The sequence below is a fragment of the Fukomys damarensis genome, unplaced genomic scaffold (assembly GCF_012274545.1).
Source record: "Fukomys damarensis isolate Sample0158 unplaced genomic scaffold, DMR_v1.0_HiC HiC_scaffold_23, whole genome shotgun sequence".
Classification (NCBI taxonomy): domain Eukaryota; kingdom Metazoa; phylum Chordata; class Mammalia; order Rodentia; family Bathyergidae; genus Fukomys; species Fukomys damarensis.
This window is the reverse complement of record NW_022900935.1, coordinates 44590207-44604964: the sequence shown is the minus strand read 5'-3', so window position 1 is coordinate 44604964 and position 14758 is coordinate 44590207. Positions and strand designations below refer to the sequence as shown.

General features: G+C 59.3%; 2 protein-coding genes across 4 annotated transcripts in view; one reads left to right on the top strand and one right to left on the bottom strand.

Moving 5' to 3' along the window:
- The window catches only part of Plch2 (phospholipase C eta 2), a 30882-nt gene extending 29956 nt beyond the window's left edge, over window positions 1-926 (top strand). The window contains exon 25 of the mRNA XM_010627775.1: window positions 1-926. This exon is cut by the window's left edge and continues 1 nt beyond it. Coding sequence (XP_010626077.1) covers window positions 1-558 — 558 coding nt within the window. The 3' untranslated portion in view covers window positions 559-926.
- A 1571-nt stretch (window positions 927-2497) lies between these two features.
- The window catches only part of Pank4 (pantothenate kinase 4 (inactive)), a 12535-nt gene continuing 274 nt past the window's right edge, over window positions 2498-14758 (bottom strand). Inside the window, exons 2-19 of one of the 3 annotated variants that reach the window (XM_010627777.3) lie at window positions 11104-11150; window positions 10552-10766; window positions 10240-10423; window positions 10001-10093; window positions 9539-9692; window positions 9086-9267; window positions 8395-8476; window positions 8082-8182; window positions 7119-7274; window positions 6470-6582; window positions 6217-6304; window positions 5475-5626; window positions 4599-4654; window positions 4336-4385; window positions 3818-3922; window positions 3472-3572; window positions 3307-3375; window positions 2498-2943 (exon numbers count right to left, since the gene is read on the bottom strand). In XM_010627777.3, coding sequence (XP_010626079.1) covers window positions 2730-2943; window positions 3307-3375; window positions 3472-3572; window positions 3818-3922; window positions 4336-4385; window positions 4599-4654; window positions 5475-5626; window positions 6217-6304; window positions 6470-6582; window positions 7119-7274; window positions 8082-8182; window positions 8395-8476; window positions 9086-9267; window positions 9539-9692; window positions 10001-10093; window positions 10240-10423; window positions 10552-10766; window positions 11104-11150 — 2162 coding nt within the window. In that variant the 3' untranslated portion in view covers window positions 2498-2729. Of the gene's footprint in view, window positions 2944-3306; window positions 3376-3471; window positions 3573-3817; window positions 3923-4335; window positions 4386-4598; window positions 4655-5474; window positions 5627-6216; window positions 6305-6469; window positions 6583-7118; window positions 7275-8081; window positions 8183-8394; window positions 8477-9085; window positions 9268-9538; window positions 9693-10000; window positions 10094-10239; window positions 10424-10551; window positions 10767-11103; window positions 11187-14758 lie in introns of all 3 variants that reach the window. The other 2 variants (XM_010627776.3, XM_010627778.3) reach the window with 2 other exon arrangements.

Genomic DNA, 14758 nt, shown 5'->3' with positions numbered 1-14758 from the left:
CTGGCGCCGCGACTGTCTGGCCCGCGCCCCTGGCCCTCCCGGGGCCGCCTTGCCCTGGTGGGTCTGCAGGACTGCACAGCAGCGGCCAAGTCCAAGAGCCTCGGGGACCTGACAGCGGATGACTTTGCCCCCAGCTTCAAGGGGAGCTCCCGCAGCCTGGGCCGGGGCCTGGGACCCCGGGGCTCCACACAGCGGGACACTCTGACGGAGCAGCTGCGCTGGCTCACAGGCTTCCAGCAGGCCGGGGACATCACATCAGCCACCAGCCTGGGCCCAGCCGGAGACAGGGCAGAGCGGGACCCCAGTTTCCTACGCCGCTCTTCCTCCCGCAGCCAGAGCCGAGTGCGCGCCATTGCCAGCCGGGCCCGCCAGGCCCAAGAGCGGCAGCAGCGGTGTCGGAACCTGGACCCACAGGCACCCCCAGAGGAGGAGCGGGGTGCCCCCGAGGGTGCCTGCTCGGTGGGCCTCGAGGGCTGTGTGGACGCCACAGGCCCTCCTGATGGCACCCCAGAGCAGGTGCCTGGTGCTGCTGAGAGCCTGCTCCTGCTGAGGCTCTGAGGCCACATTGCTGCTGGTGTTGGGGACCCAGCAGTTGCCTGGGGAGCAAGCAAGGGTGGCATTGGAGCCCAAACCCCTCTGCTCCGGGCCTGCAGGAGCTCAGATGTGTACAGGTGAAAGTTTAAGGCAGAAGTCCTGGCACTGAAGTAATCCCAAACGCTTCCCTCTGTCCTCCCTGTTGTCTGGCTCTTGGGTGCCTGTGGTGAGCGTTTCTGTCTTGGGTGTGAACCTGTCCCTGGGAATGCCTGCTGCACTGAACTACTATCTGTCCCCGTCCCCACCCTGATTGTGCCCTGTTCCTGGACAACTATCTTCCAGCGGGGCTGTCTGAACTGTGAACTGGACACAGCTCCAATAAAAACGTTATGCCTGCTTCCGCGTCCTTTTGGGCCACTCCAAGGCGGTCCCAGCATGGTACCCAGGTGACTCAGTGGCCATTTCTTCCAGGGAGCAGGCCCCAGCTCTGCTCTGGAAGGCTGGGTGGTGGCTGGGCTGGGATGCTGCTCCAGGCCTGTCCCCTGCCCATCCCAGGGCTCAGGAAAGCAGGGGGGGTAAGGGGGGGTTGTGCCCCACTATGTGCAAAGCCTCAGCCCCTGCCACTCGAAAGGATGTGAGTCTGCCATAGACCAGGGCTGAAGCAGAAAAAGCACTGTCCTCCGGGCTGGGATGCTCAGACATAGCCACTGGCCCAATGCAGGGTAGCATAGGCCTCTGGAGGGCTGCTGTGGGCAGCCATGGCGGATGGCGTCACCTACCCCACACTCAGATGGGCTGAGGTCCCCCTGCGTGAGCCTGAGCTGGGGCTGAGGGTGACCGCTGTGCCTGTGCACAGCTCCTTCCTGCCCTAGCTGGGAGAAGGGCACGAAGATAGAGATGTGTGCCAGGGTGTTCAGGGGCCTGCCTAAGCTGCAGTCCTTGTCCTGGCTGTCCCTGCCTCTGAGCCTGTTCTTCCTCACATCACCTCCTGGGGCCCAGCCTGGGCTCCATGGGCACCCTATGGGCACCACCAGGGGAGCCAATGTAGTCGGTGCCTCCCCAAGTGGATGTGCTCCAGACCAGCCCGGGACAGTGGGGCCAGAGGTCAGGAGGCCATGCAGAGCCCAAGGACGGGGGCCCAGGGAGCCCTGCATACTGGCCCTAGCTGTGGCCTGCTGACTCTAGGTCCACAGCCAGATTGGAAGCAGTGGGGCTCTGTCCTAGGTCCATAGCAAAGGAGAAACCTCAAGACAAGGCAGGCTGCCCAGGCACCAGGACTGTCCAGGGTGGCACCTGCTGCTCCTGGTGGCCGCCACGGGAGGTGTTGGGGCCTAAAATGCAGGGGGTGGCCAAGCCCTGCCCCAGGTGTAAGGGCTGGTGAGGCCAGATGCCTACCTGGTCTCACCTAGGGCCACACCCTGGTTTGGGCTGCAGGCCCTCTGCATCTATGTGTGCAGGGCGGCACAGAAGAGAGGCAGAACCTGCCCTGCAGTGCTCACAGCTCTGGGCCTTCAGCTCTCCGGTGCTGTCCTGTGCACACAGCTTGCCTGCCATACTGCTCTGGGTGGGACCTTGGTGCAGGGTGTGAACAGGTCCTCAGGTCACACCCGGAGAACAGGCCAGATGCACTGCAGGCTCTCAAAGCAATCTGAGGCCCAGCTCTGGCCCCAACAACAAAACCCACACGGCAGCTCCAAGCTGTCAGCCTGAGCCCTTGAGGGCCATCAGTGCCATCGCAGCCTCCTCTCTGCAGCTCTCAAGCCAGGAGAGCTGCTCAGCCCCCGCTGCTTCCCCAGGAGCAAAGTGGATGGGAGGAGACAGAGACATGTGCAGGCAGGCACGCAGACCCTGGAGGAAGGAGGAGGGAGATGGGGACTGGGGGCAAGCCCTGCAGGAGGCCGGGGGTTGGCAGGCACATGGCTTGGCCCTGCACCCCATGCACGCACGCCAGCAGACCTGCGTTAGGTACTTATGTTTATGTTTATGTGTGTGTGTGTGTGTGTATATAAAAGGTTATTTAACAGTTAAATACACTTCAATCCAAGCATCTCACAGGACAGCTCTGTGATGCAGCCTGGCGCGCACGCTGTCCATCACCAGCATGGCAGAGTTGCCCTGCTCCGGGGTGACTCAGGCTCCTCACCGAGGAAAAGCATGGGCCCAAAAGGGACAGCAGGTGGTCTGGCGGGGCAGCCTCACTCGGCCGGAACCTCGTACTTGAAGATGACACTGAAGAGCGGGCCGCCCAGCCGCTCAGCCAGCCAGGCATTCTTGACCACAGCCAGCTTGAGGCTCTCGCAGCACAGCGCTGCGTGGTAGTTGGTATGCACGGCACGGCCCATGCCCTCGATGACCACCAGGTCGGCACCGCGCTCCCGTACCAGCACGGCCAGTCCCTTGTCCAGGCGGCTTGGGGAAGGAAGGTGGTTGTGAGGCTGGGCAGGGACCAGGGAAGACCCGGGGACCCCCAAGCATCTACGTCTAGCCCCACCTGGCAACTGGGCCAGGAGAGCTCATGCTGAACCCTGCTCCTCCCTGCCAACATTGTGACCCAGAGGCCCTCACTCCCTCCACCTCTGCTGCCAGCCGAACTTCTGACTCTGGAAGCCTCATGCCCCACCCGACTCACCAACCCCAGCTGTGAAGAGGAACAGCACCTTACCACCCATTCAAGGAAACTGAGGCCAGGCCAGGCAGGATCCTAGGGCCACACAGCATGGCTGCATGGAAACTGAGCCACCTTCCACCCAGTGCCAGGGAAAGAGTGGTTACCTGAGATCGAGGCACGGGGAGCTGGATCCCGTCTGCACCAGTAGCAGCCTCTCTTCTTGGAGAGCAGAGCTGCAGAACATGAGGAGGTCAGTGTCCTGTGAGGAGGCCTCTTGGGGACCCCATTCTGCAGCTCCCAGGACCCACCCAGTGGCCCCCGGCACCTACTGGATGATGGGGTCCATGGCTGCGATGCGCTCAGCCACGATGAGAGACTCGCTGTAGGTGACATCGTTCAGGGCGGGGCCCGAGTTGCACGCCAGGATGACCTGCAGGGGAGGCTCTGGCTTAGTTCCCAGCCGGCCATGGCACACTCGCCTGGGCGCCCGGGAGGCTCTGTCTGGGCCTGCAGTGAACACCTTTCTGGGGTGGGGGTCAGGAAGCGGCAGCACAGGGCCCCCAGGCCCCTCCTGGCTTCTCCGGTACCTACCTGCTGCCGGAAGCCCACGGCAGCACCAGCCCACCCGGAGCAAGGAGCCCGGGGAAGGGTCCCTGCTGTGGCCTCTGCACTCACCTCCGTCCCTCTAAGGAGTAGCTCCCTGACAAAGGGGAAGACTCCCAAAATGAGGTCTATTCCACTGTTATCTGCGAAAATTAAGGCACATTTATGAGGGGGCCCCTGTAAGACAAAACCAGGACGTTCAGTTGGGAACAGTGCATCCGAGCGCTGCAGACTCCCCACCCCCACATCCCCACAGGGGCTAGCAGGGCCTCGTGGTCCTGGGATGCAGCAGGGGCTGGGACAGGTCAGCCTTAGGAGCCTGGGCCTGCTCCTCCCACATGGTGGCCCCAAGACTTCTGCACTGAGGTCAGCTGGCTGTTGAGCGGCCACTGCAGGAGGGCAGGCAGGGCACAGGGATGATGGACAGGTGTTCTCAGCCAGGACACTGAGGCTTCTAAGTGCACTGCCTGCTGTGGGGGCAGCTCTTCACCCACTTCCCAATGGCCTGATGCCTCTCTGGGATCCCCACCTGGGCCCACCTCCCACTGACCACTCTGTTTCTCGTGGGCAGGGCGGGCACCTCCACGTACCTTTAATCTCTGAAGCCACTTGCTGTAGGAATCCACGAGCCATGGGCGCTCTGTGCACAGAAGGGACAGTAATCAGGTGCACAAGGGGAGACTGGTCTCCACCACTCGAGTCCTGGGGGGCTGGTCCCCTACTCCTGGCCCCGACTGTAGGGCTGTGTCAAGGGCCCAGCACCTGCACCCTGGCTGGCCACCCAGCACTCTCACAGACCAGGTCCCCTGCAGATGGCCCCTTGAAGGATGTCAAGGGCCCTGGGGTGCTGTACCTTGTAGCTTCCTTTTCGCTTCTTCAAACCCAAACTGGGGGTCAGATTCAAGGACACTGCACAGAGGAGGAAAGAAATTCAGGTGCACACCCGAGAAGCAAAACCTCTCCCTACAGGCAAATGTGCTGCCCCTGACTCCCACCCAGGCCACATGGCCATTGCAGCCGGGCCTTGGGTCACTGGGCCTGCAGAGCGACACCATGGAATCCATGGCAAGGTTCTTGGGCTGACCCTGAGCTGGTGCTGGGTGTCCTGCACCCGGCAGCCCTGGAAGCAGGCACTTTGTGCAGTGGGGAGGACCCTTAAATGTGCACATGGCCTGCCTGCCAGAGGGACAGCTGTGAAGGGTATGGTGGGGATGCAGCCAGCCCTGCTCACGTCTGTGTCCCCAAGAGGGACAAGAAGGCCCTCCCCATGTGTGGGGAGCCCTGGGGGTACCATGGGGAACCAGTGCCTCCCTCTAGCCGAGGGCGGAAGGGATTTGCCACCCGTGAAGCCCCCCCATTATGGTAAAGTGCTATGGAAAGCATTTACTCTGGTCACCCACAGACCAAGAACCCAGGAGAGGGTTCCAGATGGACCTCAGGAAATGCGCACCCTACACATCAGAGCAGGCTGACCCTCTGCCCAGCACCTTTCCCCCTGCATAGGAAATGCCACCAAATCCCTACTCCACGTGGTAAATATGGGTGTAGACTGACCACTGGAATGTTAGTGTCAGACTTCAGATCTGCAGTCCCAGGTCCCCAAGGTGCCTATGCTTAGGAAGGGGCCGCCTGGGGTTAGGACAGGGACACCCGAGCTGCGGAATGAACCAGTTCTGAGCAGCTGTGAGGGCAAAGCAAGAGCCAGGCCGGGCAGAGTTGTGACACCTACTCGGACACGGCCTTGGCCCCCCAATCAAAGACGTTGCCCGCCAGCAGCCCCTTTGCCAGCGCCAGCTGCCTCTCCTCCCAGCCCAGTGCGTCCAGGGCTCGGACCACGCACTGGAAGCACCTGAGTGCGATGCCATTTTCCTTCTGCTTCACCTGCAGAGACACAGGACAGCTGAGTGGAGACACGTGTGCTGGCCCCGGCCAGCTCTGCGCTCCACACAGGGCAGTGAAGGACACAGCCCGCTGAGGGGACCAGGGACAGGCAATGTGGCACTAACCGCCTGGGCTGTCCATGGCTAAACATGCCCATTTTGGGCAGCGCGACACTGTAGTACTGCAAGCGTGGGGCCCGAAAGACACGGAGCAGCATCCGCACAAGGGACAAAGGCCGAGGACACACCCCAGGCCTTGGCACAGACTCTGAGGCCAGAGCCGTGGCTTGATGCCAACCTCAGGGCACACGGCCCACACTGCCTGGGGAGAAGATGGAGGCCCTGGCACACCCAGTGTAGAGAGAGGGACCAGGGGCACATGTTGTGCCCCCGTGTGCCTACACACACATGCCGCAACGGGTCTTTCAGGCACTGGACCTCGTGGGTGCCTGCCTGGCCCTCAGCGGGCTCCTTCTCTGACCCAGAGCTGCTCAAAAGCCTGTGGGGCCCAGGCAGGGTGGGACGCCACTTAGCCCTCTGTCCCTGCACCAATCATTGGAGCCAGCGGGCCATCGACACGTGCGGGCTTACCTTGGAGTAGGGATCTGGGAAGCTGAACTCGTTCAAACAGTGTTCCCTCGTGTCCAGCAGGCTGCGCACAGTCAGTGTCCCGTAAGCGCTGGGGGTGAAGTGGGGGCAGAGGGCTGAGCACGGCACAGCCCGGGATACTCTGGCGTCCCCGTGAGGGTGGCCAGACAACTGTGTCCTCCGGGTCACGGGCCCCACACCAATGGCTCGGCACTGGCCCTGGGTGCAGGAAGAGGTGGGCACAGACGGGACTCACAAGGGCTGGTGCCGCAGCGTCTGAAGCTTACTCCAGTACTTCTGCCGGAACTTCCTGGCCCTCTCAGCCGCATCCACCGACTCGGGCTGGCTGGCCACCGCGCGTTTCACCACCTGCCAACAGCAGGATAGTGGGGATGGTGCCCACCTTGGGACTCAGCAAGTGCCCAGGCAATAGTAGGCTGAAGCGGCACAGGCCTAGGCAGGGTTTGCATGCTCTTGCAGCAACTGCAGGCCTTGGGCACTGATAGCAATAAGGGCTCCCCTGGCCCCTTCTCCTGCTACCTAGGCCAGGGTGGGGTGGTATCCTACAGCGCACCATGGCCTGAGCTCAGGGTTCGGCCCTGCTGTGCTGGGGTGGTCACCAGGCATGGGCCCAATCTCAGAAAAGGGGAGAGGACACAAGTCCTGGTGGCATCTCCTGGGACTGCCACACCCTCAAAACTTAGGCGCCCAAAGGCCACACGCAAGTCCACACCGTAAAGGTGGTAAGGGCATGGTGTCACCACAGAAACCGCCCCTGGTGCCCATCCTTACTCAATGACCCACTGTGCACCTGAAGGTGGTTTTTGCCAAAACACGGAAGCCATTCTCACCACCAAATGGACTAGCCTTCTGTCCTCTCCCTCCTGTCCCTGGCCCTCACGTACCCCATCCAAGGCCTCCTCGAAGCAGGTGAGCCAGTACTTCCGGGCCAGGGCATCATCTGTGAGGTCCACTGTATCAGGCACGTAGGAGGATGGGTCCAGGAGGAGGGGTAGGTTGACCAGGGGCCTTTCCAGCCGGTCCATTTCCAGCAGGTCAAACTGAGAGGATGAGCAGAGACTGCTTCCAGCATAGAGCTAGAAGGCTCCCACGATCTGCTGTGGTGCAGCCTCAGACCCTTTGTGATCTGTGTGCCAGGCTGCTGCTGTCCAGGCCACCTCGACTCAGGCCAGCCCCAGCGGTGGGTGTGCTTGGGGGATTTCTAGCCAACTCCCACCCTAACCTCCCCTGTGGCATCCTGGGATATTCTGGTGCCAGCTTCTGCTATTTTCTCCGAACCTCGATGCCCACGTCCCCCGGTCCTCGATAGGCCACTTTCCTGCTGCCGAGGACTCCTAAGTGCCCGCGCCATTCTGACCTTCCATCTTGCTGCCCTGCTTAATTCTCACTGTATCCTGGCCCTGAGCCACAACCAGGGAGGACCTGGCTACCAGCACCAACAACACAAGTGCTCCTGGAGCCACGAGTCGCCTGGCCAGGAGGAGCTGGAGTGGCGTGCACATGGCAGCCTGCACGCGCTCTACTGTGGGCACACCTTCCCCGCTCTCCAGTGACTGCCCAAATGACACACACTTGGAAGGGGGCCCTGCTCCGTTAGGAACACTTTGGTTTGCAGGGATGAGGGTGGAGGAGACGTCCCTTGCCTTCCCTGACCTCAGTGCTCTTGGCACATACGAGGGCCTGGAGGGCAGGCTCCAGGCTCTGCTGAGTCTTGGAAAAGGGCTTCTGTACCTTCCTTCTACCAGGTTCAGCCCAAGAGCAGTTAGGTTAAAAACCACTTTTGTAAAGGCCACAATAGGGAGGACAAGAAAAGGCACTGGTCACTCCAGGCAGGGCCCATGACTCACTGTGCCACTCCGTGCCCGCTGTGTCAGACACAGCTCGGGTGATGTGCTCATCAGGCCAGAGCTGCCCGCGTAGTTCTCGCCCCAGCTGTACTGGTTAGGATCTGGAAAAGCAAGATGCCGGCTACCATGTTAGCCTTGCTTTGGTTCAAAAGGGGAAAGCAAGGAAGGAAAATGGACAGACTCACTTGTCTGCACGAACACTAAAAACACATCCCTGTGGCATCCTGAGGCCCTGTGCTCCCCAGCCCACCTGGCCCTGCAGCACAGCCAGGGGCCACCTGCAAGCACCCGGAGCACGAGGCGCTCTACTCACTATCTTGCTCGGCTCCTTTCAGGAATGCTCCGATGGCCCCCAGGTAGCCTTCGTGTCTCAGGAACAGCGCCTGCACTTCACCCTGTCATGCCCAGCCCACAGGAAGCTGGTCAGGGTCCACAGTCAGCACTGCTTTCCCCACCTGCACCACTGGGCCAAGCTCCAGAGCCATCCACATAACCGGCAACAGACTGCACTCAAACACGGAGCAACTTGCTGTCTGAGGGGCTGGGGGTGCTGGCACACGGTGCCTCTCCTACTTTAACACCCACCCGGCCCATCTGATGTGCCAGGCTACTCAGGCAATGCCTTTGACAGCACCTGGCATGGCCTGTCCCTGGCGTGCCTATCTGCAGCCAGTGGACAGGCTCCACACGTCAGGCCCACATGACGTTCGCTGGCAGTGAGGGACAGCCCCCACAATGACTGTCGAAGGTAAAGTGCTCACACACAATGTGCAGGATGCCCATGACCAGCCAGGAGGGGAAGGCGGGTGAGAGCAAGGTCCAGGCAGCGGAGCACCAGAACTCCCAGGGAGCCCAGCTGCCAGGGTCAGTGGCCCCACCCCCAGCCCAGCTCCATGGGCATAGTGCCCAAGCCATGGCTTCATCAGCAGCTGGCATGTCTATGGCACAGGAGCTTGTTTGAGTGACTGGGGTGCCCAGGCCAGGCAGGCTGGAGCTGCAGTCACCTTGGAGAAGAAGTTAATGCTGTAGGTGATGGTGTGCATGGTCACAGGGTGGCCCCGGATGAAGAAGCCCCCGAAGTACACTCTGTCCAGGCCGTGGAGCCTTGCATAAAGACAGGCGAGCTGCCCGATGTCATTGCTGATCATGTGCAGCAGGCTCTTGGCCATGTCTTCTTTGGAAAACTCTGGGGAAGCACAGGCCGCACTGGTTGGGGTGGCCGGGTGTGACAGGGCAGTGGTGGGTGGGAGACTGGGACTGCAGGGCGCTCCGAGGGCCCCTGGCTCGTGACTCGGCCTGCAGGCAGGGACCTGCTTTCAAACTACTTTTCCTGCCCCATCCCCTCAAAGCAAAGACAGATGGGATTGCAAGAGTGTGGACCGAGCGGTTCCAGGGTCAACCTGCGAGGCCTGTTCTCAGGTCCGTGAGCCCCTCCCAGTGGGGCAGGGCCCGGGCACCTCTGTCAGCCGTGGCTGACTTCCCAAAGCTGCTGGCGATGAGGTTGCCGCTGAGCCCCAGTGTCTGGTGAGCGCCGCCATAGATGTCCTGCACCAACATGTCCACGTTGGCGTGCTGGCCCTTGGAGGCCAGGTGCAGCAGCTCGTCAAACTTCTGTAGAGGCAGAGCAGACAGTGGGGTGTCTGCTAGGGGGTCACCACCACCCCAAAACCAAGTTCGTAAAGGTTAGGAAGCCAGGATGGGCCCAAGTGCCTCCCTTATTACTGGGACTGTAGGCAGGCAAGGCTAGCCAGACACAGTGGGCTGCCTGCCAGGCTGCTCTGGCAGCTTGGACCCACACCCTTCAGAGGGCAAACCACTCAGCAAGGGGGTCCTGAGATCCCAGAAACAGTCAGCACAAGGGCCAAGAAGGCATTCTCTGCAGCAGTCCAGATACAGGCCTCTGCTGACCCAGGAGATACCTTTGTCTTGGTAAGCAGTGCCCCAAGTCCCCAGAAGGTGCCACCGCCAATGGAGCTGCCGCCAATCCACTCGAACTGGTCCTCTGTCTCCACCTGGGATAGTGCCAGGCAGGGCCCTCAGCCACGGGGCCACACATCGCCCCACCCAAGCACCCTGAGGACACGTGCTCGGGATGGGCAGCAGGGGCCACAAAGCATCTGCCTACCACCCTCCTGCTGGCTGCAGGAAGCAGTCTCACCTTCACGATGGAGACCCCAGAGCCAACATTGACCAGGAGGTACGGGAATATGTTGGCGTGGTTTGTCTGGAAGCGGAACTCTGGCTCGGCATCTTTCTGATAGGCGAAGGCCTCGTTTGGGATGTTCTTCAACACAAAGTTGCACCCCTTTATCAAGCAGGTCATCACGTCCTCCTTGTCTACTCTGGAAAGGAAGCAGCCCAGAGGGGACAAACCACAATGGAGCAGAGCGGCCCACTGCGGTACAGGTCACTCCCACCTGTGCTGCACCCACGAAAGCAACTGCCTTCTCAGGCCCAGGTCTCTGCTTACGTCAGCTGCAGCTTCTCCTCAATGAGGTCCTTGAATTTGTAGGCCCCGCCCCCAGTGGCCAGGAGGACCTTGGTCTCTGTGTTGACCAGGTGGTCTCTGATGAAGTCCAGGCAGGCCTCGATGTAGGTGTTCTCGAACTTGACGAAATGCAGACGAGCTGTGATCTCTTCCTGAACTGAGACCTCATAGGGGGGCTCATGGTCCTGCTCAGTGTCCTGGAAAACAAGTTGGAAAATCTTCACCAGATGCGGGGGCCAATGAGCCTGTGCCGTCCTTGAGCACCCTGCCCCAGCAGTTCTGGCCCTGATATTGACGGGGCTAGCGGAAGGACACTTCCCAAGGGGCAGGGCAAGGGCGCTATCCCTGCCAGGCTGAATGAGGGAAGCAAGGGAGGACAGAGAAGCCTTTACTGGGCACTTCCAGGACAGCTGAGTGGATGCTTACAAACAGCAGAGGGACAACAAATAAAAAGTGACAGTGCCAAGTCCAAGGCCACAGAAGAGCGGCCTGCCCTGCCCGCAGCTCCACTTGGATGACTGAAGCAAGGCTCACCTTTCCAGAGTGGTCGAAGGACCTCACTTTGGCCACTTTGTGCTGCACTGTTGAATAGTAGGCAAGCTTGGTTAGTGATCCACCTACAGGGGAAGACATCAACCAAGCATGATTCAGAACCAGGATGAAGGAGACCCAAAGGCTCATCCTCCCAGGAGCTCGCTGGGGCATTCAGCACTTTGGCTACAGCCTTCTCCTTGAGGACAGGAGTCTCTGTGGATAAGACGTTACATTTGGCACTACCCGAACTTAACAGCTCTGTGGGCACAAAACAGAAGAAAGGGAAAATGAACTCTCAAACTGAATGTGTCTTTCCTCAGAAATTTCACTCCCTTCGGGTCTCTAACCAACCCACAAACAAGATTCCCTCCCTGTTGCAAGTCCTAAAGCAGAAAGAAAACTGCGGGGTCTTTGGGTGTATCTGGCTGTCACCAGTCCCTAGAGTAAATGCAGCTCCAATTCTGATTCTGAGAGCAACCGAGAGACACGCATCAGTAGTTCTCAAGGACGCACACAAGTGGCCACCTGTCTGGAAGAGGGGTGGGCAGCACCTTCTGGGTTGCATAGGGGACGTGTGGTGCTCACCAACAAAGGGAACAGGGCAGCAGCGGCTCCTGCCCTGGGGAACGCCTTGAGCCAGCAGAGGTATCCTTGCCCCAGAAAGTCAGGCCAAGGCCCCACGGGACAATGTCCCCATGTCCTTGAGAGCCCTGTGGCTCCGACACTGAGCTCCAGGCCAGGAAGAAGCAGGCTCTGTTCCCCAGAGGCACTTCGGGGAAAGCCACCAAGAGGTCCAGGAAAGGCCATCAAGGACAAGCCTGGCTGTCATTCCAGGCAGAGAAAGGGCACTTTAGAGGGCACCGTGTGTTCAGACTCCAAGGACCGGGAACAACTAGGAGAAACCAAAAGCTCAGTGCTATAAAATGACTTCAACGAATTGCATTTCTAGTGAGAAAAATCTCTCACCAGGAAAGCAAGAAGGCTGAAGTTATTTTCAAATGGTTGTTTCGTAAGAAAATATAGAATGAATACATGAGAGCAAAGATTCAAGTCAACACATGAATCCGTAACACCAAGGCATCCAAAAGCCAACGCTCTCGCATTTACCAAAAATCAAACCACTTTTTGCGATATTTGTTGCTCCTTTATTCAAGCATGACGGTCCCGCAGCCTTACTTTGTCTGCCGAGGCCAAGCCCACATTCAGTTTAGTGGACATTTTCACAGCTTAATCTCAACCCCTGGTTCACAGTGCTAAGCCTCCTGATCCCTCCTCCCTGCCCCAAATCTGGCCCAGCCCACAGTCTCATTAAAACGCTTGCCTGATTCACCTCTGTGAATAAACCGCTTTGTGAAGACAGAAGATGCAAAAGAAGGAAGATGGAGTGTAAGAGACTCATCAAGTTACTACAAGCAAATCTCCAGGTCACAGCACCCATGTTTTTGGTGTTAATTTGAAGTCATGCCCCAAACAGGATATGCTGGGGTGTATGGGACTCTAGTGGGGGCAGGCAGGGTGGTTTCTGGGAAACACGGACTCCTGGTAAAGTGCCGCCCCCAGAGCCCTTCAAAGGGAGGCACTTCCAATTCCTCTGCCATGAGGAAACAGAAGGGGCTTAGGGTGCTCATGGGGTCACAGCTTGCAGTGAGATCCTCAACCAGAATAACCTCAGGGCCCAGAGCAGTGGAAGCCTATGTCTAGGGCATTCTCAGGGACCCAGAAACTTAATTGTAGCCAACCATGATTCCTGCAAGACAGATGTTCCTGGGGGGTGGGGGTGGGGTCTTCAGCCCAGCTCCTGCCCAGCAAGTCTGGGCCCACAGTATGACGACCTAAGGATTGGAGGGAGCTTCCACAGGTCACCTGCTTAACCTTCGGCACCTGAGCCACACCTTCCTGTCCATCTGGGCCCAGGAGCACTTCTACACTCTGCTGTTTCAGCCCAGTGTACACCACAACCCCAGGGCCCTTTCCTGCTTTCCCTCCCTCTCAGGGGCCACCCTCCCCACTGCCTGCACATCCAGATTCTGACTATGTGCTGATAAATACAGTGTCCCCATGTTTCCAGAGGTGAATCAGTCAGCTGACATGGGAGTCCCCGAGCAAGAGTGGAAAAGTACTCGCCAAGAACAGAACAGCTGAGGTTTCCTGGATGCCAATACTTGGGCAATGGAAGAGGAAATGGGAGAAGCCTGTTTTCAAAGGACACTGTTAACAAGCACATTCGTGGACAAGCACATTGGCTTTGTGGTCGCCTAGGCTAAGTACTCCTACAGAAGCTGTGACTTCCCACCAGCAGCAGGAACAAAAGGTCTGTTTTCACAAACAATAAGTACATCCTTCTAAGGTCAAACACAGGATCCACACAGGCAACTTTCAGAGAGGAAATACTGACACTAAAAATATCTCTGCAGAGTCCTGCCATGAAACCCCTCTGGGCCTGGCCCCAAAGAGCAGGCCCCTGGTGCTCTAGGACTGTCTGTTAGGGTAGCCCTCCCATCACAGCACTGGCTCTGTAGCCATTTGTTTGCTGGCCTGAAGGCCACATGGACTATTCAAAGTGAGCCCATTTTCCCATCTAGCACCCAAGTGATGTATGAGATTTCAATTGCCTTTCAGATACATTTAGTCTGGATTTGTCCCCACTGAACGGAACCCTCAAGTATAGGGCCACAGAACTTTTCAGTGCACACGTCCTGAGAGTGCTGCTACCTCTGAAACTCTGGAAAGGGCCGTTTGTGGAGGATCCAGTCAGTCACCAAGGCCAACCGAGTGTCTCTCCAAATGCTTCTCCAACACATTCTCTCAACTGCCATCCAGCACAGCTCCCCGAGACCACCTGCACTGAGAGAGACCTGCCATGTGGGATCTCAGGACGTCTACCTCTCCGTTCTCAAGGCTCCTCCCAGGATGAGGTACCTCCAGAAGACGGTGAACCACCAAGCCTAGCCTCAAGCAACCAGACAGCAGTGCACTTAATGCCCCAGAAGCAAGCAGATCTGCAGCTCTTCACCCAGCCTTTGCAAGGAGGTGTGGTGGCTGCACACCCATTCATTCCAGTACCAAGCACCTGCACTGGATGGCAAGGGGTGTTCGCCTGGGAGACCCCACACCTCATACAGGCGTGGCAGAGTGGGTGGGAATTGGCCCGGCTCCTCACCCGGCTATGCCACTTACAGACCAGGTAACCCTGGCCGACTTAATCCTCGTTTCTGTGCCTTAGCCCCCACCTACCACCGGGGACGAGGCTGGCACCGATAGAGTTGCGGCGCTGAGAGTGATGGGGTGTGGGACGGGCCTGTGAGGGTACAGGGGGGCGGCCCGTGGGTCCAGTGCAGTCCGGGACCGCCGTACAGGTCCCTAGGACTACGGAAAACCGCAGAAGCGAGCCCCCAGGCTCCACATCCCCTTCTGAAAGACTCCCGCCAGCTCTCAACTGTCTGGGGAACTAGTCCTCTTCGAGTTGACCGAGAAATGAGCTGTCCAGACCCCCCAAAGCCGACCACGGTCGGCGCCATGTGAACTACGAATCCCGGCATGCCTCGCTCCGCCGCGCGATGCCTACCGGGAGCTGCAGTCCGGCCGCCGCCGGGAACCAGCACGCGGGTGCCCTGAGGACTACAAGTCCCGTGAGGCTGTGCGGCGGACCGTGAGG